Raw genomic sequence first — 26,771 nt, 5'->3', positions numbered from 1 at the left:
CGGCGGAAAATCGCCGACACACGTTCCTGTAGTCTTTTTTTACGGTGCTGTTGGGCGCTGGTAGCTGCGGCGTACCTGTTTCTTGCCCCTGCCCATTGTTTACCAAAGCTGCATTAGTCTCAGAGAAAACACTCGAACAATCAGCGCCAACAACAGCTCACAGCGCAAATTACAGGCCCTTACTCTGGATTATAACCTCAGAGCCGCTGCTATAAAAACATCTGGACCAAACTGGGGCTGAATAAATGGAGCAAGTCTTAGCGAATAGACTGTGGCCTGCCAACAGTGTAGGCACTGATGGATATGTTAATGGATTAGGTTCTGTCTCATTGCTAAGAAAACGCATTTGTTAATAATGAGGGTTTCATTTGTGGTGTTTACAGAACAATTATACACATAATAAATTGACACATTCATGAGCATTATTCTCTGTTAATTCAGTCACACCTTAAATGAACGGAACCCTCTCCCATTTTGCCGTCATTCCAAAGATTTAGCGCGTAAATGCCAGTTTACTGGTGGTGGGCTTTACTATTCAAGTGGGCTTTACAATTCATTTATACAGTATAATTCTTCCGTGCTGCTGAAAGAGCTTCATTATGGGTAAAGATGTGTTCACGTCCAAAAGGGGGTGAATCATGAAAAGCAAATACATTTAGTTCAACGTCAACTGAGGCTTTTCTGTGTTTGACATTAGAAATACTGGAAAAGACAGAACTGTGTCTTTTTGCAGGGTTAAGCCAGTGTCTGCTGGCTGAATATCAGTCCTGAGAGGGAGGAGTTGTTTTCCAAATGTCTAAATTATTAGGTAGTACATTTGGGGCTGTTAGAAGGAAAACTACGTCGATAGCTTTCATGTGAGCGCTTTGTTAAATCGCTGGCACGCGCTCAAACTGTACATTAGCACCGATTATCCTGACCGTAACTCTCCAGTTGAGCCAGTTGAGCAGAAGTTGAGGTGATAAGAACAGTGGCTCGTGGGAGGAAGGGATATTATAGGGAAGTGTTATAATGTGGCACTAAATGCAAGAAGGGAATTCAATATATACAGTAGAGTACATACCGTACAGAATGATATTATGTTGCCGCAAAGTATGAATATTGATAAGAGAAGTCTGCGTTGTACTGTAGGTGTCAAACCGCTCGGTTCAAGGATGATTATGCTGGAGACAGACTAACAGCCTTATGGCGGCCGTTTACACTTCTCTTAACATTCTCTCCTTTCCGCCTCGGAGTTTTTCAAATGCCTTAATTTGAGGAGCACAATTCAGCCGTCTCCCTTTAATTGGCACATATATTGTGCGCGCTCATGGCCGCCTCCCGCGGCAATCTTTTTGTCTCTTAAGATAGGCGGCGATGGAGAAGATGCCATCGCACGTAATCAGGGGATAAAGAGGGAACTTTGAAGAGAGAGTTTCAATTATTGCGCCCGGATGCGAGAGACGACTGCGCGTATTGTTCCTCGCACAATTAATTCCAGGCACTAGGCAGCGGAATCGCATTTAAATACATATTTGTATGAACTGCATATGTTGATTTTCTTTGTGTAATCCCTTAACAACTGTGCCTACACAGGAAGATACTTACAGCCTTTGCCAGTTTAATGATTTTCACAATTCAATTAATCGCCTCCTTTTAAGTTGCATCGTATGGAAATCAGCCATTGTGCGATGCTACCTTTGTAGGAGGGGGCTGTAATAGAATAGTGTTGGCCTTTAGCTCTCTGCTCTGTGGTCAGATGCATTTAAATGTCAGCGCTGTTTCCTGCCTTTTCAGAAACAGGCTTGAAATAGGAAACACAAATGCCAGCCGGGGCTCCTATTACCTGCCGCCTTGGTTTGTACTCGCGACCCATTGTTTACGCCAGACTTTTATGGATCACGTTCAAATAATGCGGAGCGATGCTGCGGTGATTCATGGCCGTAGACGCTGTATTCGCACGCTCGTTGCCCCGTAATGAATGTCGTCTAATTGATACCCGTGTTAACAGTGATGACCTGTGCAGTTCCCCGCCGCAGATTAGGTGCTTCCCGTACAGTTTCCCAGCAGCCAACTGTGCAAAAGTTATTTCACGGCTGCTCCGAGGCTTTATGAGGCCCTATTAATGTGTTTTTGCTGCAGACGTCTACAGTAGTTTGGCATTTACTCCGCAGCTTAGTAACTTCAATCTATTACACCCCTTATTAACTACCGCATACACAGTAAAGATCCTAAAGTCCTGCCTCCGCTGCAGCTCATGCATCGTCTAAACAAACCCCTATACTCCATCCTCATCCTTTACACTGTATTTCAGACGGCCTGATGGACTGCGTTGACCCCGACTGCTGCGAGCAGCTGAGCTGCGGCTCGGACCCCCTGTGCCACGGCTCGGCCGACCCCCTGGCCCTGCTGCTGCAGAGCCCCCAGCCCGCCGCCGCCGCCGCCCCTTCGCCGAGCAGCACGCACGCCCAGAGCTTCTACCGGCGCATTCGCTTCCTGCTCGGCAAAGCGGCCACACACGCTCTCCCCGGCGACGTGCCCTTTGACACCAGGTATGCGCTCGCTCGCTCGGCGCGCGCCTGCGTTCGAACGCCTTCACGTCTCCGTCCTTGAGTCGTCTGCGCCGCGCGTTCAAAGACAAAGACGCTATGTGCATTTGCAGTGCATTTGTAATATTACGTGTTATTTTGTGTGTGTTTGCATGTGAGGGAGGCTTCTGGTGTGTTCACATATGAGGGATCTGCGTGGCCTTGGAGATTAGCCGGGACACAGCAGTGTTTTATCCTCCAGTATCTGTGTCTAGTTACAACTGAGCCGAGTATGTTTGTTACATATTAATGTGACATACAGTACGAATGTGTCATTCAGTCGTACCAGTCATAAAGGTCATAAATGTTTCAAGAGCCTCTCTCTGCCGTCTAATAGAGGAAATGGTGCATCACACCAGCGTGATGGCCGACCTAGAAAGATCGCTTTGGAAAATACGAAGTGTCTCTGAAAACGTGAAAAAAGGTTTTTGTTTTTTCTCTATTTCACTTGTGAAAAAAAAAACAAATAAATTAATTATGTAGCCGTTTTTTTTAAAGAGAAAATCAGTGGCAGCTTTGAGGACGGATGTAACAAACGGGGTAATGCAGCCACCTAGAGAAGGTGCACTATCCCTCATTTATCCCTTTTCTGGAGTAACAGATTAGCTCCATGTGTGTGTGTGTGTGTGCGCGCGTGTCTGTTTACCTCTACATCTGTCTTTGTGTGACCAGTTCAGCGGTTACTCCAGACCTACCCCGTAAATTTAACGTAGCATTTTTTCTATTTATCTGCAGAGATGTGACTGATAATTTAACAGTTTCTGTATTTAAAGAACAACGCAGCCTTTTTTTGCTGCAGGTGCCTCTGTCACCGTAACATAAACATGATGTGGAACCTCTGTTTTTTACATGACAAGGTGCTGAAAGGCTTTACTGTTGGTGAAGCTATATTTACGGTCCTTGTATCCTGGCAATCTGCAGCAGCCTCCTTTGTGCTAAGGAAAGGCATTGTGCCGAGGAGAATAAATGCAGTTGCTTTTTCTTTACACGCAAGGTTGTTTGGCTGACGTTTCACAATATGCTTCACTCTTCAAACAATGATTATGCTCTCCATCATTGTGAGCTTGTCTTTCTGTCCCTTTGCACGTCTCCTCCCCTCTCGTTTCCTCCCCGCTTCCCCTCTTTGTTTCGCCAGCCGCGTAGCCGTGATTCGCGGCAGCGTCGCGTTGCAGGACGGCTCTCCTCTTGTCGGAGTCAACATCTCCTTCCCACAGCACCCAGAATACGGCTACACGATAAGCAGGCAGGACGGGAGGTAAAAGGCCCGACACGCTCTGCACGCGTGCGCTTTTTCCAGTTTTGCACCCGTCTTACTCCACTTTGCTCTCATTCCGCTCTAGTTTCGACCTGGTGACCTTGGGTGCCATGTCCATGACCCTGATGTTCCAGCGTCCACCCTTCCTCCCACAGACGCGCACTGTGTGGACGCCCAATAACAATTTCCTGGTTCTGGAGCAGGTGACCATGTCCAGGGAGGAAACCCAGCCTTCCAAGTGTGACATCAAGAGTGTTTTAAGCCCCTACCCACTGGTCCTGCCATATCCTCTCCCCAGATACACAGGAGCATGTGCAGAGAAGGGCCCAGCTGTGCCCGAGTTACAGGTATAGTCCACATTTGTTTTCCAGCGACTGTGAGGCTTGTGCTGTGAGATGAATGGTAATGTCACCTTCTTATTCCAACATGCAAGAAATAGTGTGAAGAAAGAAAAGCGTTGAGCATATTTCACTTATAAAAGTATCATCTGTCTGTATTTGTAGCAGAATCAGGCATAAAATATGATAAAAAGCCAAATTGGTGTTGTTTCTTACTGCCACATGTTGGGGTTTATTCATAATAATTAATTATGGAGGTACACAACTGCAGCCAACATGCCTGTGTTCCAGATTAGGATTCACGAATCTCCTGCATTTCATTTGTTCAGATATTTATACAATAAAGCAACCGCGTCTCGTGCAGTTTGGCAAATGTAGCTCTTTTCCTTTTTGCATCATGCAAACACAGAATGAGCAAAAGGCAAATGTGTGATACATCCGTGCGCGTCCCAGCCACAAAAACAAATCAGTCCGTCCGAACAAGTCTAAATGTCAGGCACAGAGGTCAAATTGTTTATTCCCATCGGATGTCAGTAATTCATTTCATTTAAAATGGCAGTGTCCACAACAGACAAAACTCCTCTCAAAAACTTAAATTAAACACATTCACATTCCTTTCAACAACCGCCACAATGACGATGGAATCTCTCAGTCGGAACCTAAATATCAGAAATGAACGTCTCGAGTGTCATATCTCACAGTAATTGATAAAACAGTCTTCACAGCAGATCTTTGTGGAAGGTTAGAGAACGCAGTGTGTTTGTTCCATTATTATTAAATTACCCACTGACTCTTCCCCATTCACTTTCTTGCCATTTCCTCCCATTTACAAACACGACTCCTATAAATTAATTTCCCTAATTTCTCCGTAATTGATTCCGCCGATGTGGTTGCGGCTAACACTTAAACCCTCCACCTGTTGCTCTGGCTCAGTTCCCACTAAGCTATTCAGGTCTGACCTTCTCGTTCTAATTGAATATTTACTCAACGTCTCCAGCACAGCCTTGATTTCCCGGGTCCTACCCACTGCCCTGAAACGCGCTGTCATTTCACCGCTGCTTAAACAAAGCCTTGACGCAACGCTGACTAATAGTTAACCACGGGTTTGTCATTTCTCCATTTTTTGATCAGCTCTTACTTATCGGCTCCTCCACGCGCCTAGAAACGTGTTCGTCAGCATTTTTTTCAGCCGTCTCACCCGTGTCTCACCCGTCTCCACGTTGGGACTTCTTCATGACAGATCAATGCCGCTCCTCTCGTTGCTCGAGTGCAGCAACACTAAAACAACCAGCGGCAACTTGCTCAGAGAGCGTCCTTGCATTGGCTTAAATGTCTTAGCTCAATACAACAATGCTGCACTTACTTCACTGGTTTCAATAGAAAATCCTCCTCTCGTCTACAGAGCATTATTTAGCCTGGCCTCAGAACATTTAATTGACTTACCGCTAACCCTACATTTTACTGAATGAAAATGACTTCACTGTAGCTGCTCTCACCCTTTTTTTAGAGCAAACTCCATCTGAGGTACTGTTGTATTTAATATATGTTTAAAAAGTGCTGTGTAAATAAAGGTTATTACGGTTTGATCTTAGAAAATGATAAATCACCGCCCTCCCCGGGTATTACTCTTTCTGTCTCATTTCCTATTCATTTTCCTTCCATCACTCTCATTCTTCACTCCGCTCTGCGTCTCACTCTCCCCAGGCGGTGCAGGAGGAAGTTTCAATCCCAGGAGCTTTTGTGAAGTTGAACTATTTGAGCACCCGCGCTGCAGGCTACCTCTCGCTGCTGCGAATCCTCCTCACGCCCCCCTCCCCGGCGTCCCCCGTCTCCCCGCTGGGCGGCCTGTCCAAGGTGTATGTGCGCGCCTCCGTCCAGGGGAGGTTGTACCAGCGCTGGTATCCTGCTGGACCCGGCCTGGTCCACAGGCTGGTGTGGAACAAGACTGATGTCTATGGGCAGCAGGTCTGGGGTCTCACTCACGCAACTGGTAGGTACTGTACTATAGAATGCTCACTACGAGATCGAGATTGATTCTAATCGTCTCAGCCATAAAAAATTATTACAGCATGTCAAAAACCACAATTCACAGCTCATCAAATTGTTTTCCTATTTCCTATTAAATAAAAAATTATAATAAATAAATAAATAATAAAATAATTAATAAAAAATAAATAATATAAGCTACTGTAATCACTGCTGGGAAATATACTGTACTCTATATACTGTACTCTCAACAAGGCTTAGGCTATTTCTCAAAATATTTAGCAGTATTCTTTACACGGGGGTCTGGTTTCCATGGGAGAATGGATTCATACTGTACAGCTGAGTCCCAGTGGTACAGCATTTCTAAACAAGCAATTCTTGAAAGATACAGTGTGAAATCATCTCACAGATAAATAAATCAGGAGAAGAAACTCCATTGCGTTTTAATCCTTTGAAAATAAAATGTTTTGATCGTCGTGTCAAACGCTGCTGCTCGCATCCAACGACACAGGGATTTAATAAATAACTTCCAGGCCTTTGGGCGGATGCTGTAAACTACAGTGTGATTAAAAGTTGTTGTGTAAATGATTGGCCATTCAGTAGGTAATGGACTCTTAATGGACAGTCTCCCACTGAGAAATGAAATGAAACCTGATGATAAATACTGTTTGCCGCATCTTTGGTTCAGTTGGTTCAACAGCGGTTCGGCAGGTGCTGATTTACCAGCATCTAAAAGTTAAATATCAGGGAAACATGCAGAAGGGAAGCATCAGTGAACTGCGAAGTGGATGGAGCAAACAGGTGAATGCCGAGCAATTTAGCCCGTGTACCACTTTTCGGGGACCTTGGGCGCTGAGAGGACTAAAGTCGTATTGAGGAGAAGGAATGGGAGGATGGATGCTCTGACAAATGCACTGCAGAGTAACTGACAGTAAAGATACGATGGGCACTGAGAGGGAGACACTGTAACTCGACTGGACAATTTTGACAGGACTGGCTCCGCGGAGGAAAATGTGTCTAAACGTTAACTCCGTGCATGAAAAAGGCTTCATGAATGCACAGTGGCCGATTGTCTCTCTCTCTCTCTCTCTCTCTCTCTCTCTCTCTCTCTCTCTCTCTCCTTTTACTTGTGCCAACAAAAAAAAAAGCCACGCTGGATGTGCATTACGGCGAAACAGCCGAGCGAAAGGCACCGTAAAGGCTTAAACCTTTGAACTCGCTATCGGCCGTTTGAGAGATAATGCATCCTATCTGTGATCGCCACTTTTGTTTGTGAGAGCTTCTGGACAAACAGCAGAGCTGCGACAGAGAGAGAGAGAGCTCTCCATAAGCGCTGAGATATCACAGCAGACCAGCTCTGTCCACTCCACTGTACGGTCTGATGCTCAGATTGCATCTCTGTCCCTGGGCCTCCCCTGTCCTCCTGATCCATCCCCTCAGCTTCTTATCTCTCTCGTGACCTTTCACCTTTGTGCCACCTCATAGTGCCGTGTTTTGTTATTTAGTTTACCCTTCCTCTCTAAGCCACCTCCTCTCCTGCCCTTGGTTCCTCCGCTCCTGTGTGTTCCTCACGCCGTTCCCTGTGTTCCTCGCATCTTCTGAACTCTCTTTTTTTTTGTCTTCCCTTGTCATTTCCTCCATCGCTCTGATCTCCTGCGTTACCGCTCTCCTGTCTTGTTCTGGCCTCCATTCCTTTGTCTTCCCTACCCTTGTTGTCCCCTGATCCCTTCCTCTCTATAGTTCCCGGCGCTTTGTTAGGCGCAGCGGCACAGACATATACAACAACATGTGTACAGTACGCTGACGCACACACAAACACACACACACACACACACACACACACACACACACACACATGGCGCTCGTGTGCTCAGCCATAACCAAGGAGAACAAGCGAAAGGGAGATCATGCTCTGTTTGCTGGGGTGAACACATCGCCTGAGGCTTCAGCAGAGGGGAATGAAAGCTTTCACCTGTGAGATATTGAGTGTGCATTTATTGTGTGTTGTTTTCCAGACACCATCTATACGGCCGGTCTATGTCGATCCTTGTAGTACAGCTACGGTAATATTCTATTGTGGAGCAGTTCCCCAAACACTGACACGTTCCCTCTGAGATTGCTTTGCCCGTTTTGTCCTGGAAATGCCTTGTTCCTCAAAGGAAGTCAGTTTTATTGTAGAATTTAAAACAAAAGGAGAAAAAAAAACACGGCGACACCTTTCTGGCACATTCTGATGCAGTTTCATAAGGCTGAATTGGTTTCCAGGTCATGAAGCAGGTTCTTCCAGGACGGTGAAATGTGACTCGCCGGATCAGAAATTACACGCTGCTAATATATTACATGCTTTTATTTTAGAAACGCCTTTCATGCGTGTGCCAAGCCGAGCGTAACCTGTATGTAAATGCAGAGTCGGTTCCAGCCAGTTTGGTTTCTATCTTTCAAAAAGCACAAGATCACAGGCCCAACGGAGCATAAGACGCACAAAAGCGAAACAAATAAACTGAACCTAGAAGATAATTCCCACACTAACAACTTTTGCCCGACACTTTAAGGTTTCTTTTTCTCTCTCACAAGCCCCACTGTCCCAAATTACCCATTATTCTCCCTCCTCAATCATTTTATTAATCTCCCCTATTGAGTTGGAGATTTCAGCCGGCCCCGTGTTCCTGCTGTGAGTTTCTCTCCGTGTTAAAGGGGATCTCCTGAGTTTGTGCACAATGCGGTCTCCCCTATTTGCATATTCCAGCACCCCTCCTGTTGTTTATGCTGACACTGCTCTCCGGTTCCCCTTGAGTGCCCATCAATTCACTGGCATGTTGGTTTACAATGTAGCCAGTTAGACAGAGATCAGTGCCAAGTGAGACTGACAGAGACAACTATTGTTCTTCTTTTTCCCAGACTTGTCTAGTTGTTCCTCCTGTACTGAATACCATTATCTACATTACAGCAACGTTCAATGAGTAAAATGACACTAATGTTAAGTTGTATGAAAATGGTACAGCTTAAGAGTACGTTCAAAATGCATTGTGTGTTAGAAACAATTCCTGGCAAAGCATCGCAAACATCATATATTGTATTGCAATACCAGCTGTCAAATCAGCCGTGTGGAATGAAAACTGCAAGCAGCATAAACTGAAAATACTCCTTCAACTTACAGTACAGTGCCCGGGTCTAGTAGAAGCTGATGCTAGCGTCTGTGTGTGACTGCTCGTTCCATAATCACATGTTCAGGTGTTAACATGTTTCCCAGATCAACTGTCGCTTCGTCACCTGCTGCCTTTAAACATATTCCAAGTCTCGAGTGGTAAACTGCTGTCAAAACATTTTCAATCCTGCCGAGCCAAAAAGGAGCTGTTGATAGTTGTTAGCTGTAGTGGGAAGCCTGCACAGTGTATCATTACAACTAAGAGGCCGCGCAGCTAATTCTAGGGCTCCTTCATGAAGACGGACTCCTCCTGATTACGCCTCCACTTCTCGCTGATCTCTCTCACACACACACTGATGAGGTCTCGGTAACGGCCTTTTATCTGTCGCGCCACTCCATACAATGCACTGCAGTCTGGATGGAGGTGGGTCAGGTGTAAAATCTGTGATTTGGACGTGTGGCTCAGCTGATCTGTGTGCCTTTCAGTGTCGGTGGGCTATGAGTACGAGTCGTGTCCTGGTGCGATCCAGTGGGAGAGGAGGACGGCGCTGATGCAAGGGTTCGAACTGGTCCCGTCGAACCTGGGCGGGTGGTCTCTGGACAAACACCACGCCATCAACATACAGAACGGTGAGTCCCACACACCGGCCTCAAGTCTCCAGGCCTCATTTCAGTTCATTTATTAGTAGTAAGTGTGTAAAACCAAACGCAACCCAGTCAAATCCCCAACTTTACACGTACAGCAGCAAAAACATGAGTCCAAATAACTTAACTGTATCTTTCTCTCATGAAGAAAACATGACAACACTCGTAGCTCGGTGAAGACATGCGCTTCTACAGGCTTCAGTTCATTTGTTTACTCATTTATTTTGCTTTCCCACCAGGAATCCTTCACAAGGGGAACGGGGAGAACGTGTTCCTCTCCCAGCAGCCTCCCGTCGTCAGCACAGTCATGGGGAACGGGTTCTACCGCAGCGTCCCGTGCGGTCCGAGCTGCAGCGGCGCCGCCCGCGACATGATGCTGTTCGCCCCCGTGGCGCTGGCCGGCGGCCCCGACGGCTCCCTCTACATCGGGGACTTCAACTTCATCCGCAGGGTGCACCCTGACGGCTACACCAGGACCATACTGGAGCTCAAGTGAGAGTCGCGCTGCGTTTCGTGCATTCATGACTGGCCCGATCCTGGCGGGGAGCTTCCCGCCGCGCGTTTGACATGAGTGAAATTACAGCCAAATTAGCCGGGATGATACGGTTTAGCGTGGCATTAGCCGCGCTCGGCATCTGCAGCTGTGATCTGTTTGATCTCCACAGAATATGGTGTGAAGTTTGTCTTCATGCAAAAGGTGAGCGTGTGGGGTTGAGACATCACACGGTCTAATCTACCTCTTTAGGATGTGAAGGAGGCAGGAAGGCTTTGCTCTGAAACAAAGATATTTTTCCCGCGGATTATGACGATGATATCTCCTACTGCGCTGCAGGCGCTACATTCTCTATTTCGGTATTTTCTCAAGCGTAGAATCTCGATGGTACTGCGCAGTCATTTGTCCTGTAAAGTGTTCTCCTTATGTAACTTTAATCTCTCATTCTCCGTTATTATTGTATCTCTGACTAATATTTCTAGTTCAGACAGAGGTTTCATAGTGTCTGTATTTGATACTTCGCTGTCCTCTGGGAGGAGATGCCAAAAAGCTTCCTTTAGGTTAATATTTAATGTGAAACAATACAGTCGACTAAATCAACGCTAATCTCGCTTTATGATGATAAAATTGACTCATTGTAGCCTGTGAAGTGTTTTACTGGCTGTCGTTAGCGTCATAAGTGATAATGCTTCTGTCTTTTCTCCTTTCTCCTTTTTAAATGCTCCTTTATGGCTTGTTATCAGGAACCGGGACACCAGGCACAGGTGAGAACCAGTGATTAGCACCTCCGTTGTATACCTACACAAAAAAAGAGGCGTAAGCACAATGAAAATGTGTCAAGAGAGAAGTCAGGGCATGTTGCAAAATGAGTTCGCTTTCTGCAAATTGCATTGACCTGACGTCTCCTACCTCCCATGAATGCACCACACCCAAAATCTGCATCTGCTCAGATCTATGGAACCATCGTTCAAACTTCAGTGGGCAATATTAAATTCGTACAGTAAATGGGAAATAGGCCACAATGTCAGGGATTTCATGATTTAGAGGATTAGTGTACAGTAAGTGTGTTCTGTAAGGTTTGAGGAATGCATTGATTCACATTCCAGACTGAAGCCCAGAGGGCAGCGCTGGCCTCGACACTGTCCCTGGCCCCGAGCTGCAGCGCTAGTATGAGCTCCATACACCATGTTCAGCGGAAGATTAGACAGATGTTGTAGGGTTGTGTGTGTGGTGTGTGCGCGCGCCTCTATCAGGGGTTCTATCGGGATAATTCTGTATGTGAGCGCTTGTGGCGTTTTGTGAGAGAGATGGAGAGGCTTTATCGCATTTGAAAAGGGAGAGGGTTTTTCAAGATGCCATATCTTTAGCATGCCAAAGATTCCGACCGTGCAAAAACGGATAACCTGACTAAGTATTCACGACTATGCTGTCTGCAAGTGGAGTGATGTAATGGAAATGTGCCTTAGATAGAACCGTGATAACACTGACTACCTGCCATCAAACATTTAAATCCAGTAGAATTGATCATTCAATAAAAAATCGTACAGTAGTAGTAATATCTTTGACTAAACTAGCAGCTTAACTGATCAAAAATTCTCTATTGTCCTCTATTCTGTACACTTTAATATCATGAATAGTTAAATAACATCCTGTTTGGAATCAAAGTAACACATACTGTACATCAGAACCTGAGAACCGCTGGTCCAAACTGACATGAGCTGGCTTCTTCTCAAGGCCTTTTTTACCTCCCCTTTACTCACCCGGGAGGTTTCATCCTCCTCCTCCTCCCACAGCAGCTTTTTACTGTTAGCTGCATGTTAGTGTTTCTCTTTTATTCTATACCATTGTTCTCCCAAGTCAGATGCATTAATTATTCATCCATATCCAGCTTTCAAAGCTCTTCACTCCACATTCTTCCCAGCAAAGTGCCTATCAGCCAACAGGGTTTCAAAACAAGGTGCTCTCCGAGGACAGACACTATGGATTGTACTCACTGTAAAACTATCGTCTGTTCTTTCGCTACAGGAGTCTGAATGAGGAACAATACAAAAAAGGGAAGCGTGTCCTCCGCAATATTAGAATCTGAGCGATTCGGAGGCCCGTCAGGAACGGCTGGATCCATATGTCTATCAGCTCTGATCATTGTTTTGTTATTACGCGTGGAGGGAACGAGGGAGTGTGGAGCGCGACTGTTTCAGCCGTGGCTGTTATTGTTGTTCATTTCCCCTCCACTGGATAAATGTGTGCAGAGCCGTGAGCATCTAATTGAGGAAAAGACAGGTGAAGTGATTTGTAATCACTCATTCGCACCGTGCGACGCCTGTGGTAGCTTCAAAAGGCCCAACAAATTTGATATGCAGCGCGGAGCAGTGGCACACTTTGAAAGTCGGCGAATAACTCTCTTAGGATCAGGTTTAAATTATGTATGTGCAGTTCAGTGCAGAGCTCTGTAAACAGTTATGCACTTAATGGACTATATGACTGACAGCAGCAATGTTGCAGTGTGTTTTTTTTTTTTTTGGCTCGTGAGAAGATCCAGGTTCAACCGAGAGAAGAGTTTTAGCCCATAGGGACTGTAGGTTAGTGCTGTGGAGTGGTCTCCCTGAGTAGAACCGCTGTCAAAGGATTAAAACCTCCAACCAGTGAGAACAAAGACGTGTTTGGTCTGTGAAATGTGTAAACGGGCTTGAACCGAGAACCTGCGCGGAAATAGTTGTCTTGACATTGTGATTTCTCTTCCCACCCAGATGTTTTTTTTTTTTTTTCATCAAACTGTCATGAGAAAAAAAAAACACTTTTACAGCGTGTCTGAGTTTAATTGGCAGGAAGCTTTTGACCGGACCCGTCTGACACTGCGTTACACGCTGCAGCGTAAATTGCTGGGATCTCTGTTGGTTTGCCGCGTTCAAAAGTGCCGAATTTGAGCTCGCTCACACACGTTTGGGTATCCAGCCTCGGCGCTGGCGCACGGTAACCTGTCGAAGTCAGAGGTTCGGTGTAATTAATGAACCCCGGACTATATTTACAGCAGCCTCATCTCTGTGCACTCGATGCCCACAGTGTTAGCATTCCTCCTACACCGAGCGCAGTAAACTGTTCAGCTCGCAGCGAGCGCGAGGTTAAATGAAGTCAGTTTTCATTGTGTGCCAACTCTAGCCTGAGGCTTAGCAGAGGACAAAAGACGGTTTTATTAAAACCGAATGAAAAGTGCATGATTCCATATAAATAAGTCTTTGCTTTCAAACAGAATCTAGCATTTATGAGTCTTATTCTGAAAAAAAAAACACTTTTTGGCGGCGATGAACAATAGCAACTGAAACAGTAGAAAATCCTGTGGCCACGTTCCGTTATTAGCTCACGCCATTCTTAGCTACTGTATATGAATATTCCGGGTTTAATTCCGATTGGCTGCACCTCATTTGTGTCCAAGAAAAGCTCGTACTGTATCTGCCTTTTTGGCCCTTTAGTTTGCTGCACTCTGGGAGACGTTAATAGCAAAAGATCCAGTATGAAATTCAACTCGTAAACATAACCCACTGTCAAAACCACTGTCTGTGGAGTCGCAACATCGGTGTCACGTTGTAGAAAAATGGTGTGTGAGGGCTGAGCTTTTGTTAGGATGTGTCAGTGCGCGAGCAGGGCTTTTCCCCATTTTATCCAGTCTGCAGGTACATTTATGCATAAGGTTCTCTACTTACACACAATCACAACCGTTTGGCTTCACTGCGAGCAGGTCTGTCTGTGTGTACTGCTTCACATGCCAGCGTTCCACGCATAGAAGAAGAAAATCAAATACAGCAGAGTGAGTGTGCTGCTTTTTGTCCACCAGCCTGAGAGATAAACATCCATACTCAATTCATCAATGTGATGCTTTGATCCAGGGATAATTTTTCATCATAATTTTGGAGAGGATGACATCATTGTATATTAACAGTAGCTTGAATAGCAGAATTATCTTAACATTGCAACACCATGGGCTTATTAGAACTATAGATTACAAACACCTCTACAACCCCAGGACCTGGATCATCACTTTTAATAACTATCGCACCGCTGTGGCTGTGTGTACAGTTTAAATAAGGAATCATTAATCTTGTTTTGGCACAGGCACGAGTTTAGTCTTTTCTGGGTTCCTCACTGCGATGACCTGATTGCTACTAAATGATGATGTTGTTAGTCATGAATACAGAGTAATATCAGTTCCTAAACTAGGGTAGCCTCAGTGTGTACGGTAGCTACAGTGGCAGCGGTTCAAAGTGACTAGGGTTTTTACTGCAGTACCGCCGCGTCGCCACGGTGCAGCGAGTGCGTCGCTGACTAAAGATTTTTAATCCTGCAGCCGGCTGGAAAAAATCAGGACGCTAGTCTCGTTTTAACCACCAGGTGACGCAGCGTTGATTAGAAGCCTCCAAAGCACTACAGCGTAACTGAGGTCCGACTGTTCATTTCTACCTGTAACACACATATATTACACCAGACCTATTCTACTATTAAGTCTTTACTATTAAGTATCTGTTGTGTGCTCAAACATGGGGAGTGTGAAGGGCAACAACTTGTTGATGGCTTAGCTGTTTTCTGTTCACTGCGAAGTTATAATTGTTCTGTGTGGTTTAAAACAGGCAGCGCCACAGCAGCAACCCATTCTTGTTTTCATTCTCCTCAGCTTTTTCGTGTCTTTAAATAGAAGGCGTCTCTTAAAAATATGTACACACCCACCGCTCTAACATCTGATACAACATATTGGCTTCACATAATACCATGATTATGCGTCGCGGTTTAATTAATATAATTGAATGCGCAAGTAAAGACGTAGAGCGCAGTCCATCTGCGACTACAGCCGCTTATTTAGGTTTTAAACTTCCACAACTTGTTAATGAATGTTTTCCAATAGTCGTAGATTTTACGTAAATAACCGTAATAATCATAGGAATTTGTTTTACAGCAGTTGTCGGTCGTAATTTTGACAGGACGCCAGAAATCAGCAGATCTACAGCGACGCATTACAGCAACATGTTTGTTCCTACGCGTTTACTCTGTGTCTGCAGAACTGCAGTTTGACTTGTTTTGACTGTGCGTGTCATTGTAACTGAGTGGCTGAGAGACTTATTCGACCCGTGTACGTTTCAACATTTTCATTTCCCATCCGTCCATCCAGCCACTTTCACCGGCGTTTTCGTTTCTCTTTCGATGAGCGGCAAACGGATTTTAATCAAAGCACCGCCTTACAAACCAATAAAACAGGCAAAAATATTTGTTTTTTACAAAAAGACACGGAATTGGAGTTAATATGTTTTTATTGTTTAGAGACAAACGGAAAACACAAAAAGTCCTTCTCTCTATACCTCTGCATATAATTTGGTGGAGACATCAATCTCTTACACAAACACGTGACGTGTTTCGGAGTCATGTGTCCAGACAGAGAGTGACCAATACACAAATGTATGGATGTGCAAATGCAGGCTACGAGAGGAACGGGGCAGTGGTGCACGAGATGTAGCGAGAATTTGTTTTGACTGTGCGTGTCATTGTAACTGAATGAGTGGCTGATGTGACTTATTCGCCCGTGTACGTTTCAAAACTTTGATTTCCCACCCGTCTATCTATCCTGAATAAAAGCACCGCATTACAAACCAATAAACTGAACAAAAATATTTTTTAACAAAAACACACGGACTTGAATTTTAAGCTGTTTTTTTCGTTTAGAGAAAAACGAAAAACAAAAAACCTCTGCTTTTAATTTTTAATCGAAGCTCATCCGTGGATGAGTCGTAGCAGAGAGCTCCCGACTGCCGCTCGAATGAAACACGAGATCGAATGAAATGTGATGTGTTTCGTACTCAGATGACTTGGATCTGAGTTCGACCAAGCTTTTGCTTGTGTCATGTTTGCTCACAGTCGCAAAGGAAATCTACACACCCCTCCCCCCTCCTCCGTAGAGGCGCATAGACATGCTAATGTGTTGCTACTACTCGATCAGCAGGTGAGAAATACCTCAGCTCCAGACAAAGCTCCGTGGGAGACAGGGCAGCATCGGGCGGCGTGATCAGCTGCAGGTCTAAGACTCATTAATGCAGCAAGTAGTTTGTTCTACATACGTTTACTCTGCAAAAATAAACGTATGTATTTATCGTAGCGTAGTCTAAGTTATTTGTAGCACTTCGACATTCGTTTAAAATATGCAGTGCTTTTTAAAATGAAAATACTAATATTATTATTTATTACCTTTATTGTAAACACAGTATTAATTGCACAATTTGGACTGGCGAAGATTTGCGCTTCTTTCATAATAATCATGGATAATCAAGGAAGAAACTGCAGTTCATAGATGTTATTCAGGGATGGTTTGTAAAGATTCAGTATGGTTTTTGACTGAACTGTCAGCCAAGGTCGTGCATTATCAAATGAATGCGCCTGTCAGCGGGGAAGACATCAACTCTATTCAGTCGCTCTTCAGTCGCTGCTGCCGTCTCCTCCCCAGTTCACACACCTTAACACTAGGACTACTGGGTTTTCTAAATATACCAGTTCCTACTACAAGGTGTTCCTACGAAGTTAACCAGCTGTTTATTTCGTTATTACTCCTTTCACCTGTACCACATTAAGTCATTGCAGAGCTACAGCCATGTTCCCACGAAGTTAACCAGCTGTTTATTTCGTTATTCCCTCTTTCATGTCCGTCTGTTGAATGAAAGTGGGCGTGGCCATCCACGTCCCAGAGCGGTGACACTGGGGGATGGGAAACGCTCATCAACACGCAGGACAAAGATCTGCGTTTCTCTGCTGCTACAGCCTCGGCTGCGTTGGGTTGTTAGTCTCCCTTTCACCTGTACCATATGAAATGTGTTCCTACGAAGTTGCTCAGCCGCTTTCAGAATTCCCCATGCAGGTTTGAACAGGGCAAACATTATTTTTATTTACAAAAAAAATTAATACGTTTCCAGATTGACCGGTGATGCCGCACGGGTTGCTCTCAGTTACAGCAGCTGTTTGAAGCAGGGAAAAGCGAGTTAGCTGTCCTTGTCGATGCCTTGACAATGTTTTAGCATCGGTTAGATCTCTGAGCCCCGACTTTTATGTCTTCTTTGGATTAAAAAACAAATGTTGAATGTTCTCAAATAATATAATATTGCCGCCCTCCGCGGCTCCCAGTGTTTGTTTTTTTCATTTAAAACGTGGGTGTTACCGGTGGCAGACCTCTGGTCTAGATCATCCTTATTCACTTTTTTAAATTGTAGTAGTGTAACCTTAGTTAGTATTCCTTTTTATTTTTTTTATTTTATGTTTGGGAAACGTGACATTTCAGCTACTGTGATTTTATTTGTCATCAACATTAGTTCCTACCTGTCCTTGTTGACGGGGGACAAGAAAATGTGACGCGCGTTGGGTGAGAGCGGCGTAAAGAAAAAAGTGTACATGTGCCGTACTGTCTTGCCGTGTGGTGCATTAAAGAAGCATTCCACGTAAAGAAAATTGCCCGTACCAACAGCAAGAAATCAGGGTTACAGTAGCTTGTCTGCCATAAATCGAACGCTGCACGCGGGAGGGCGCACCGTTCAGCTTCCTATTTTCGGTTTTAAACTGCCATAATTTGCCATAATTTACTTACGTTCATAACTTCATACTATAACGCGACCAGCGGTTCATGGTCTTGGCGATTCATGCACTAAGTAATACAACGTTGTCATCTCGTGATCACATGATGATGATGAGACGCTGTTTTTCCAATAATTAAAATAAAAAAAACTGCTTCCACTCAGACTCGAACCCCGGACAAAAAAAAAACGTTATGGCCATGCACGTTAACCACTAGGCCACCAAAGACCTGATCATTGGTTGTTCTACAAGAGCCTATATGACGTAAGCAACTACGATGTTTCAGGACCAAAAGTGGGAGTCAATCGCCACTTACAGGCCAGAAGGACGTAACACACTCCTCCTGCAGTACAAACCCGCCACTGACGCGGCAGATTTGAAACCCAAACACGGTGGGGGTAGACACTTTTACCGGCTGCCTCTGTAGCTTCATAACAAATGCCTGTGTGTGACTCCTTCTCACCAGCACCAGCCCTGCCCACAAGTACTACCTGGCCATGGACCCAGTGGGGGAGGTTCTGTACGTGTCCGACACCAGCAGCCGCAGGGTGTACCGGGTCAGGAACCTGGGGCAGCCCAAAGACCCGTCGCGCAACCTGGAGGTGGTGGCCGGGACGGGGGAGCAGTGCCTGCCTTTTGACCAGAGCCACTGCGGGGAGGGCAGGAAGGCCACTGAAGCCGCGCTCAACAACCCTCGAGGTAGGAGATTAAAGGCACCACTGAAAAACAAGTTCAGCAGCTACCGCGCTCTGTTGCCACGGTGATGATGAAGTGCATGTATCATCCCCCCGGGCTAATATAAAGATACGTTTGATCAGTACTCAGATCAGTTTTGAATCACATTTGACACATCTACTGTAGCTGCGCTTCTTGCTAGAAGACCGCGCTTTGACTACTTCTCTGAAGCTTCGTTCTGTATTGACGCAGCATGTTTCACATGACGTTGATTTAGTATTTTACTGATTTTATGACAACAACAAAAAAAATCAGCCAGTCAGCTTCTGCCATATGTCATACTTCCTACTTGTGCAGTACTTCTAGCACACAAAGACCATCATGATCACCTGAAGGACACTGTGAGCCGTCTGCTTTCAGACTTGAAGTGTAGTATTTGTAAAATGGCAGTCCGTGTTGAAGGTTGATGTGTTATGGTCCAACTGATGACATCATGCTTACATTTTGGAGCTTTATTTCCCCACATTTGTGACCCCAGGCTGTGATTATGTCTTCAGTCATACTGTTGATATGACTGTATGTGCACTGTAATTATAATTGTACAGTACATACAAACATAGCGAGATAATGAGTATTGTGTCAGACGAATGACATTTGCGCGGCTTAGTACAAACCCACTGTGCAAAGCTAGATTCTTTAAATGACATCCGTGTTTTGCCTTTATTATTAAGCAAATATCATGTTTAGAAGTTTAAACCACAGTTTTCCTCTCAACACTGTCATTCAAAACTTTCTACCTCTTTCTTGTAAAATAGCACTTTTACAGCAGGCCCACATTTTATTCAATATATTGTGCTATTAAAATAATACTTAATTGGTTTGAGGACCCCACTGCGCCACAAAAACACGCCATCGCATCCCCGACAGCAGCCAGTCCTGTTGACACCACATACGATGCATTGATGGACTCCTGCTGATTTTGCCTAATGCTTTTCTCCTCCCCGTCATCAGCACTTTTAAACGCAAGTTAATTTAGAGACAACGCTCATTTTCATCTAATTCTCCTGATTGTGATTGTTAGCTTAAGTCACATTTTAAGGGCAATTAAAAATAACTTATAAATAACTAATTGTTACAAATTGATGTTTCTGTAAAAAGCTAATTGACTTCCTGCCAAAGCGCTGCTAGACCTTTCACACAGCAAACACTGAGCCGCATCGCAGCAGGAAACGCAGGGTCTGACTATGAAGCTAATAATCGCGGCGGCGGTTTGTGCGTGCGTTGCTGTCGCAGGACCCAAGGTTGTGCAGATGGCTCGGCGTCACTCGGCAGTGAATGATTAGCCGCAGGTAACGCGTCGTAAGAACAGTGCAGGATCGTGTGCACGATGGGCCACGCACACGCTGCCATGTTCCTGTCACATCAGAGTTATTGTAATTACATTGTGGGATGTGTACAGCAGAATAATTCACACTTGGTTTCATCCGAGGTAAATAGATGTAAAGTTAATTAATAGAATGCTATGTGATGTTCACACCGGCAGCTCTGCAACATGTTGATTTATCGGATGGTGAAGACCCTCCGTTCTGTTCCATTGCTGCCGCTCAGGTCACCAAGGGCCACATGCTATTAGGGAGGACACAGGTGTAATTAGCATGAACTAAATGCAAAACGGACCACCGCAACTGAGGCGAGCGGGGAATGTCACTCAAATGCAGCACCCACACAGTCCTTCAGTACACAAAAACCGCACACTGGAGCGAAGTTTAGCAACTGCAGAAAGTCAGGAAATGTGAAAACAAAATAACGATGCAGTTATGGCTTTAATTTAAATGACATTAACAGAGTGTCTCGTAGAGTAAGCGCGGCTTCCTCTGGCTTACAGGAGACGATTACATTACACTCAGTCCAAATGCATCTGTCATATTAAGCTTTTCTAATACACAGACGTCTGTAGATTCCACCCTGATGTTCTCCGTCAAAGCCGTTTGAATTAAGGCACATATTTCAGACGCGGAGCCTGGAGTGTCGTGGAGTGTCGAGTTGGTTAATTGTTCCGCGTTCGCCTCTTAGCTGACAGAAGTGGATTCCAGCCGCCGCCGCGCTGCGCCTCCGCCGCCGCTTCTCCTTGTGCCTCTTGTTCGCTGGAACAAGCAGTAAAGCATCGTGAGCCCTTGAAACGCTCCGGCTGGGAGAGTTTCTCTTTCTGTCATTGTGTGTGTTTGATAGTCTACGCACCGTCTGAGTGACACCCACGTCACTCCATTGTTGAGAGGAGAACAATATTTCATTCAGTTGTACTTCTTCACATTTCCAGTACATATGATTTGCATGCGACTATGTTTTTGTATATCGCAGCGTCTTGAGTTTTGTTTGTGTTCATGTTCATCAACTCCCATAACTGTATGTGACGCTGACGACCAGCTGCCTTGCCACAGTTTAGGACGACAGACTGTTAGGCCTGCATCCGTCGAATCAGCCCATTATATAGTTGACATCACACAGTGTAGTGTGGGAAAGCCATAATGGGAATGGAGCGGGCATGTGGGGGCTGCATTTGCACGAAAAAACATATGCTGCCAAGAAGGAGAAATAATCTGTTTACCGCCCTCATCAATCACGCCCACACCTGGCGACTCCTTAGTCCCCAGGTCGCTCAGGAGATTTAGCCACCGGCCCGTCACTCAGGCTACACCCACGGTCCTGCGTGGCCTCCTGCTGTCAGTCACGCTCAGCTCGCGCGCCCAACGCGCTCCGAACGCGCGCCGTCCAGAGGCGTCTGCGTTCCTCATATGTCATTAGCGCCGAATGGAGGGGAGCGGCGAATTCCTCCCTATTTTTCGCTAGCTTCACGTGAAGACGAGGGTTGGAGGAGGATGAGAGAAAAAGCAAGAATGGAGCTGATCCCTGCTCCAATATAACAGATGATCTGAGTGTTACATGCGCCCTGTACCTTAGAAGGCGCTGTCTCTGCCTTTATGCACTAATAGAATATTCTGTCCCAGGACTCCTCCTGTTCACACGTATTTTAGACGTTTCGAATCGCCGCGCTTCACGCGCTCCCTTCTGTGGCCATTGTGCTCCCACTAACCAGCTCTCATAAAGGCTCTGGAGACTCGCGCCCGGAGCCGCCCGGCTCCCTGTCATCCATCTGCCACGGCCCACACTCCTCCTTCTCACGCCCTCTTACCAATGGTAATGAGTGGTAGACTTCACAGAGAAATATCTGTCTGGAAGCTGTGGCTCTGTGATTCCCTGGCATTGATCTTATCCCGTGTCATCTGGTGAGCTCCTTGCACCAAATTAGAGCCTTTCCTCTTTTTTTTTTTCCCCCACCCTCCCTCCGTCTCGCTCCTGGTCGCTCTCCTCCGGCTCATCAGTGAATCAAGCTCGTGCCTCGCTGTTGACATATGTGCACTTGTTCTGCCGCGACACATAATGTTGTTACAACACAACAAATAGTCGTTAAATACTAATCCATAATTTTAAATTAGCCAACGGTGCTGGAGCGCGGTTGAGCTCGCTGCCGCTGCCCAAGTTTATAGTTTCTCCGTGGTGTAAGCTGCGGGGATTATGTTGTGTCCTTCAAACACTCACTTATGAATAGAAGATCTGGGGCATTGTGTAGCGCTGGCTCCACATGTGCTTCTGCAGTCAATTAGCTTGGTAAATAAAAGGCCTTGCTCCATTTAGGATGGATCCCATGTCTGACATGAAAGAGGCGTCGGTCCCACAGGACCCAACAGCCTTGGCTCACATCTCCGCGCTCCTTCTGTTCACTACATGAAGGGGGCCTTTTTTTATGCACATTTGGTGAATAATAGTTGTGTGGATCTGCGGGGAAAAAAATGTGTGTCTGTGTTTGGACAGAGGAGTTCAGCCGGTGATGCCAGCGATTGAGAGTTTAGTGGTCGCTGTTTGCCATGTGCAGGTCTTATCTATTATTTGTTGACTAGTCCCAGACAGAAAAGCTGACATCCACAGTGTGTGTGTGTGTGTGTGTGTGTGTGTGTGTGTGTGTGTGTGTGTGTGTGTGTGTGTGTGTGTGTGTGTGTGTGTGTGTGTCTCTCGCTCTGACCCACAGGGGGCAGACTAATGCCTTTATCAGAAGCTGACATGCTGCCACCACATCTCTCCTGTTGCCCCGTCGGCCTCTCTCTCTCTCTCTTTCTCTGTCTCTCTCTCTCCCCTCGCCCGTCCTTTGCTCCTCTGCTTTCTTTTTTGTCTCTTTCTTCCCCTCTCCCTCTCTCTCTCTCCCCACGCTGACAGACGTATTTGTCCCCGTCTCACTCGGCCCCGCGGCTTGGAGGCACGCCGTCGGAGCCCAGATAGCGCGGCCGCAGTGCAGGGTTTGAACCAGTCACGGCTATTAGCGCGCCGAACAGCCGGGAATTCAAAACTAAGAGCGAGGCACAGAAGTGAATGCGTCTCTACCACGCCCTCGGAGCAGCGTGGCCAGGTTTCACACCGTACAGCATCTGTCTGGTTACCATACTGTATAAGCAGCTTAGGCCGGTGAGCATCTTCACACGCTGAGCGTCAGTTTCATTTACAGAAACGTCTGAAAACATGGCAGTGTGCATCAGTGCGTTTCCCAGTTTGTTTCATCAGTGTGAATTATGCATCGGATGCTGTCTGCAGCCCCACACTCATACTATTAACTCAGCAAACACCCGCCTCCTGCTCCTACACCAACAGTGTCCTTTAACTGCTCTAACTGCTGCAGCCTGCGTTGCTCTTTCCTCAGGTCTGCCACTTCCCAAACTGTATTTGCCGGCTGCGGCAGTGAAGCTATAAGATCTCCTAGGGCTGTGTCGCCCCTGTGCCAGCTGCTCGCAGTGTTATAACTTTGGAATGAATATGCCATTGTTATTCTACCTCTGGCTCCCATAGCATTTAGTGCAGGGTGATTGTTGCGTCTCACGAAATAGAGAGGGGGGAAAAGGAGGGATGGAGGTGGTGGCGGCAGAGAGGCTTAAGTTGATGGAGAAAAATAGGGAGCTCAAAAAGAGGGTGAAGGAGAATGTGAGTGCATCAGCGAACAAAAATAATGTGAAATTAATAGAGAGAATTGGGCAAAGAGAGGAGAGAGCGTATGGAGGGGATAAACAGCGAGAGAGAGAGCGAGCGAGAGAGAGAGAGAGAGAGAGAGAGAGAGGGGGGACTGTGTTTGGCGTCTAAATCCTGCAGCTTACAGCAAGCCTACACCTCATCTGCATATTAAAGTGGCCCTGTGGCTACCTTCCATCCGCGAGGGTCAACCGTCACCGCTTCTGTTGGTTTAAGCAGAGCCGCTCCGCACAACAAGGGCACGCGAGGAGTCACGCAGCGTTTTTCGGCTCCAAGATTTGGTTAGCGCGTGCATATGCGTGCCCGCCTTTCAACAGGCCGCCCCTGCGTTTCATTTCGCATTGACCGAGCTTTTGTCTTTGCCTCTGGACATTCCTGCATTAATGATACACACATGAATTAATCACACAGCACGGCAAACAGCAGCACACTCTATGATAATATAAACTAGAGAGACACCACTGGGTCATGCTATTCCGCGCCGCAGCTTATTTTCTCGCTGCAGCATCTATGGTAATTAGAAGAGCGGCAGGAGACATGCATCACTGAGCAGCCACAATATGAAGTTCTGCCAGCGCCTCGTTCCTTTTTTTTTTTTCCTCCCAAAACGAATGCTAAGAATATAGCTGCCAGCGGCAAATCCAGAGGGCCGAGCAAAGGAGCATCAAGCAAAGCACATTGTGCACAGGTACATGGAGGACTTGTCCAGACAGTGAGCAATTTTTACATGATTGGAGAAAGAATTGCAGAGATATGGCCCCTGTCCTGTTTGTATATTTCCTGCTGAGTTTGTCACAGTCCAATAGCCTGCAGGATGAGCATGTTCCTGACAGAACTGCAGGAGCTATTCACTCAAAAGCCAATTCCTCTGTTTTGCATTGTGACATAAAAAGTCAGTTCTGGTGGATGATAAATGCAAAACACCTTTCATTTTTTTCCCTCTGAAAATCTTCCAACTTTCTTCTGTGAGCATAGAACAGTGGAGCACACAGGCGTCATTAGGAGTCTGAATGTTCCTATTGAACTATTCAAACGGTATTTATAGAAGCACTTTTATTTTTTAATTACTATTCATGCTCGGGCCAAAATTTGCAGTCTCATCATAGTAAATAATCAATCAGCTCACACACATTCCTTCTGAAAGCGACTGCAGCTTTTTCGATGATGTCTTGTCCAATAATGTTCAGATCCAACTGAAAGTATTTGTTTTACATCACATCAACTGATGAGTGAATAGTTTGCATTCAGGAGTGCGTGAAAGCAGATCCTGCAGAGCAGAAAACTATGAAATTATAGAAACTCATACTTTGCCTTTCACATTGGCGTGAGTAGTTACATCGCTATTTCACTTCAGACGCAGACAAAGTTGCCTGCCTTCGATCTTATTATTCAAGAAACCGCTGCCGTCAACTTCCACATTTCATCATAGTTCAAGCGAGGTTGCTCCGTGGCAGCTCGCAGACAACGCGGCAACGCTCTGCGCCTGAAATGCTGCTCGCTGCGGCGTCGACTTAAGCTTTTTGGTGTGAAAGCTGCGTAAGAGGTTTATTGGTGCTACGCCGCGGTCAGCGTAGCTCGCTAGCACTTGAGCATTTGTACATGTGTTGTCTTTCTGCTGAAGACATATTAAATGGTGATTATTTCCGGGCATAACAAGGACTCGGCTGTCAAACACAAAATTCCAGCAAGGGAGTACCTGGATTTCTGTCTAAAACGTATCAAACTGCGTTCACTAGGGCCTGACTTGAACTCAAATGAGTGAGTTACAGTCCAAAATATGACCTTCACACAGTTTATGATTCAGCAGAGCAAGAGGAGAGAAGGAGGATTGTTTCTGTGGTACTACAGTATGTGCAGTATCTTAGGGTCCTGCAGAAGTTTACATGGTGAAATTAGGGCATTTCAGTTTACATATGCAGCTGCTTGATACAGTATGCACCAAAATACGCAGTGTCCTTTCTAAAGGTTAGTGAGTGAGGCTCCAGCTCTAACCAATCAGATGCTTGTGTTCATTTTGGTTGGTACAGGGTTTTCTAATATGGTTAGGTGTAAACACATCTCGAGTTCGTGACCTCGGGGGAGTTTGATAAAACTTTAAAACAACGCTCGACCTGTGGCCGAGCTCAGCATGTCATGCGGTGTCATGTGTTATTATTCACCAGAGTGCTGGATGGGATGTGCCTTGCTCGACTTTGAAAAACAGGAATCCATCTCAGGTAGTGTGTTCCCTAATCACCATGGGTCACAGGGGGGACTCATAGATATTCTGGAAGGAAATAGTCAGCCCGCTGCCAGGACTAAAGAAAATATAGTCAGTGGGGTTAGTAGAGGCAGATTTATGCTGACTTGAGACGAGGCGCTACCTGTAAAACGGCGGCTCTTTGAGTAATGTATTAGGTAGAACAGCATCCGGACTGACAGCTACCTTGTTTGTAGTCAGAGTGTGCAGGGCAGCTTCAGAGAGATTACTGAAGCTCACTGTGTGTGTAATGAAGCCCCGAGTCAATAAGAGATGCAGGCTCAAGGCCAAAGACTGGGCCACGTCTGCGCGAGTCAGTGTGCCTGTGCGCGCTCCTTTTGATTGACAGCCTCCGGATCCGCGGACCTACTCCGCTTCTCCCAGTGAAGGGACACAGAGTTAGTTATGGGCGTCTTGTTAAAAGTGTGTCAGGTTGACAACGTCAGCGTGATCATGGGAAATGTGACACGCGTGTCACTTTAACTGGTGGAGATGGCTGCTGCTGGCAGCTGGGCTGTCAACCTCCACTGGGAACCTGGCGAGCTGACAGGAGGCGCCGAGCTTTGCCACCGTGGAGGATAAATTGCATTTACTGGAGGTGGATACCCAACACACACACACACGCACACACACACACACACACACGCAGAGGCGCACGCAGCGATATGGAGGCATTAGTCTCGGTCGGGGGGGGGGGGGCTCTGAAGAGGGACGAGGCGGTGAACTTGTGCCCGCGCAGGTCGTTTGCGCGTTGATTCTTTAAAC

General features: G+C 46.0%; 1 protein-coding gene across 1 annotated transcript in view; it reads left to right on the top strand.

Annotated features, from left to right (window-relative positions):
• tenm1 (teneurin transmembrane protein 1) overlaps window positions 1-26,771 on the top strand; it is a 139,705-nt gene that overhangs the window by 87,731 nt on the left and 25,203 nt on the right. The window contains exons 15-22 of the mRNA XM_029165291.3: window positions 2,294-2,531; window positions 3,703-3,822; window positions 3,908-4,169; window positions 5,865-6,150; window positions 9,778-9,921; window positions 10,176-10,428; window positions 11,173-11,193; window positions 18,489-18,721. Coding sequence (XP_029021124.1) covers window positions 2,294-2,531; window positions 3,703-3,822; window positions 3,908-4,169; window positions 5,865-6,150; window positions 9,778-9,921; window positions 10,176-10,428; window positions 11,173-11,193; window positions 18,489-18,721 — 1,557 coding nt within the window. The remainder of the gene's footprint in view (window positions 1-2,293; window positions 2,532-3,702; window positions 3,823-3,907; window positions 4,170-5,864; window positions 6,151-9,777; window positions 9,922-10,175; window positions 10,429-11,172; window positions 11,194-18,488; window positions 18,722-26,771) is intronic.

The sequence above is a fragment of the Betta splendens genome, chromosome 10, assembly GCF_900634795.4.
Source record: "Betta splendens chromosome 10, fBetSpl5.4, whole genome shotgun sequence".
In the NCBI taxonomy this organism is placed as follows: Eukaryota; Metazoa; Chordata; class Actinopteri; order Anabantiformes; family Osphronemidae; genus Betta; species Betta splendens.
The sequence above is the reverse complement of the archived record's forward strand: the minus strand, read 5'-3'. Positions and strand labels throughout refer to the sequence as shown.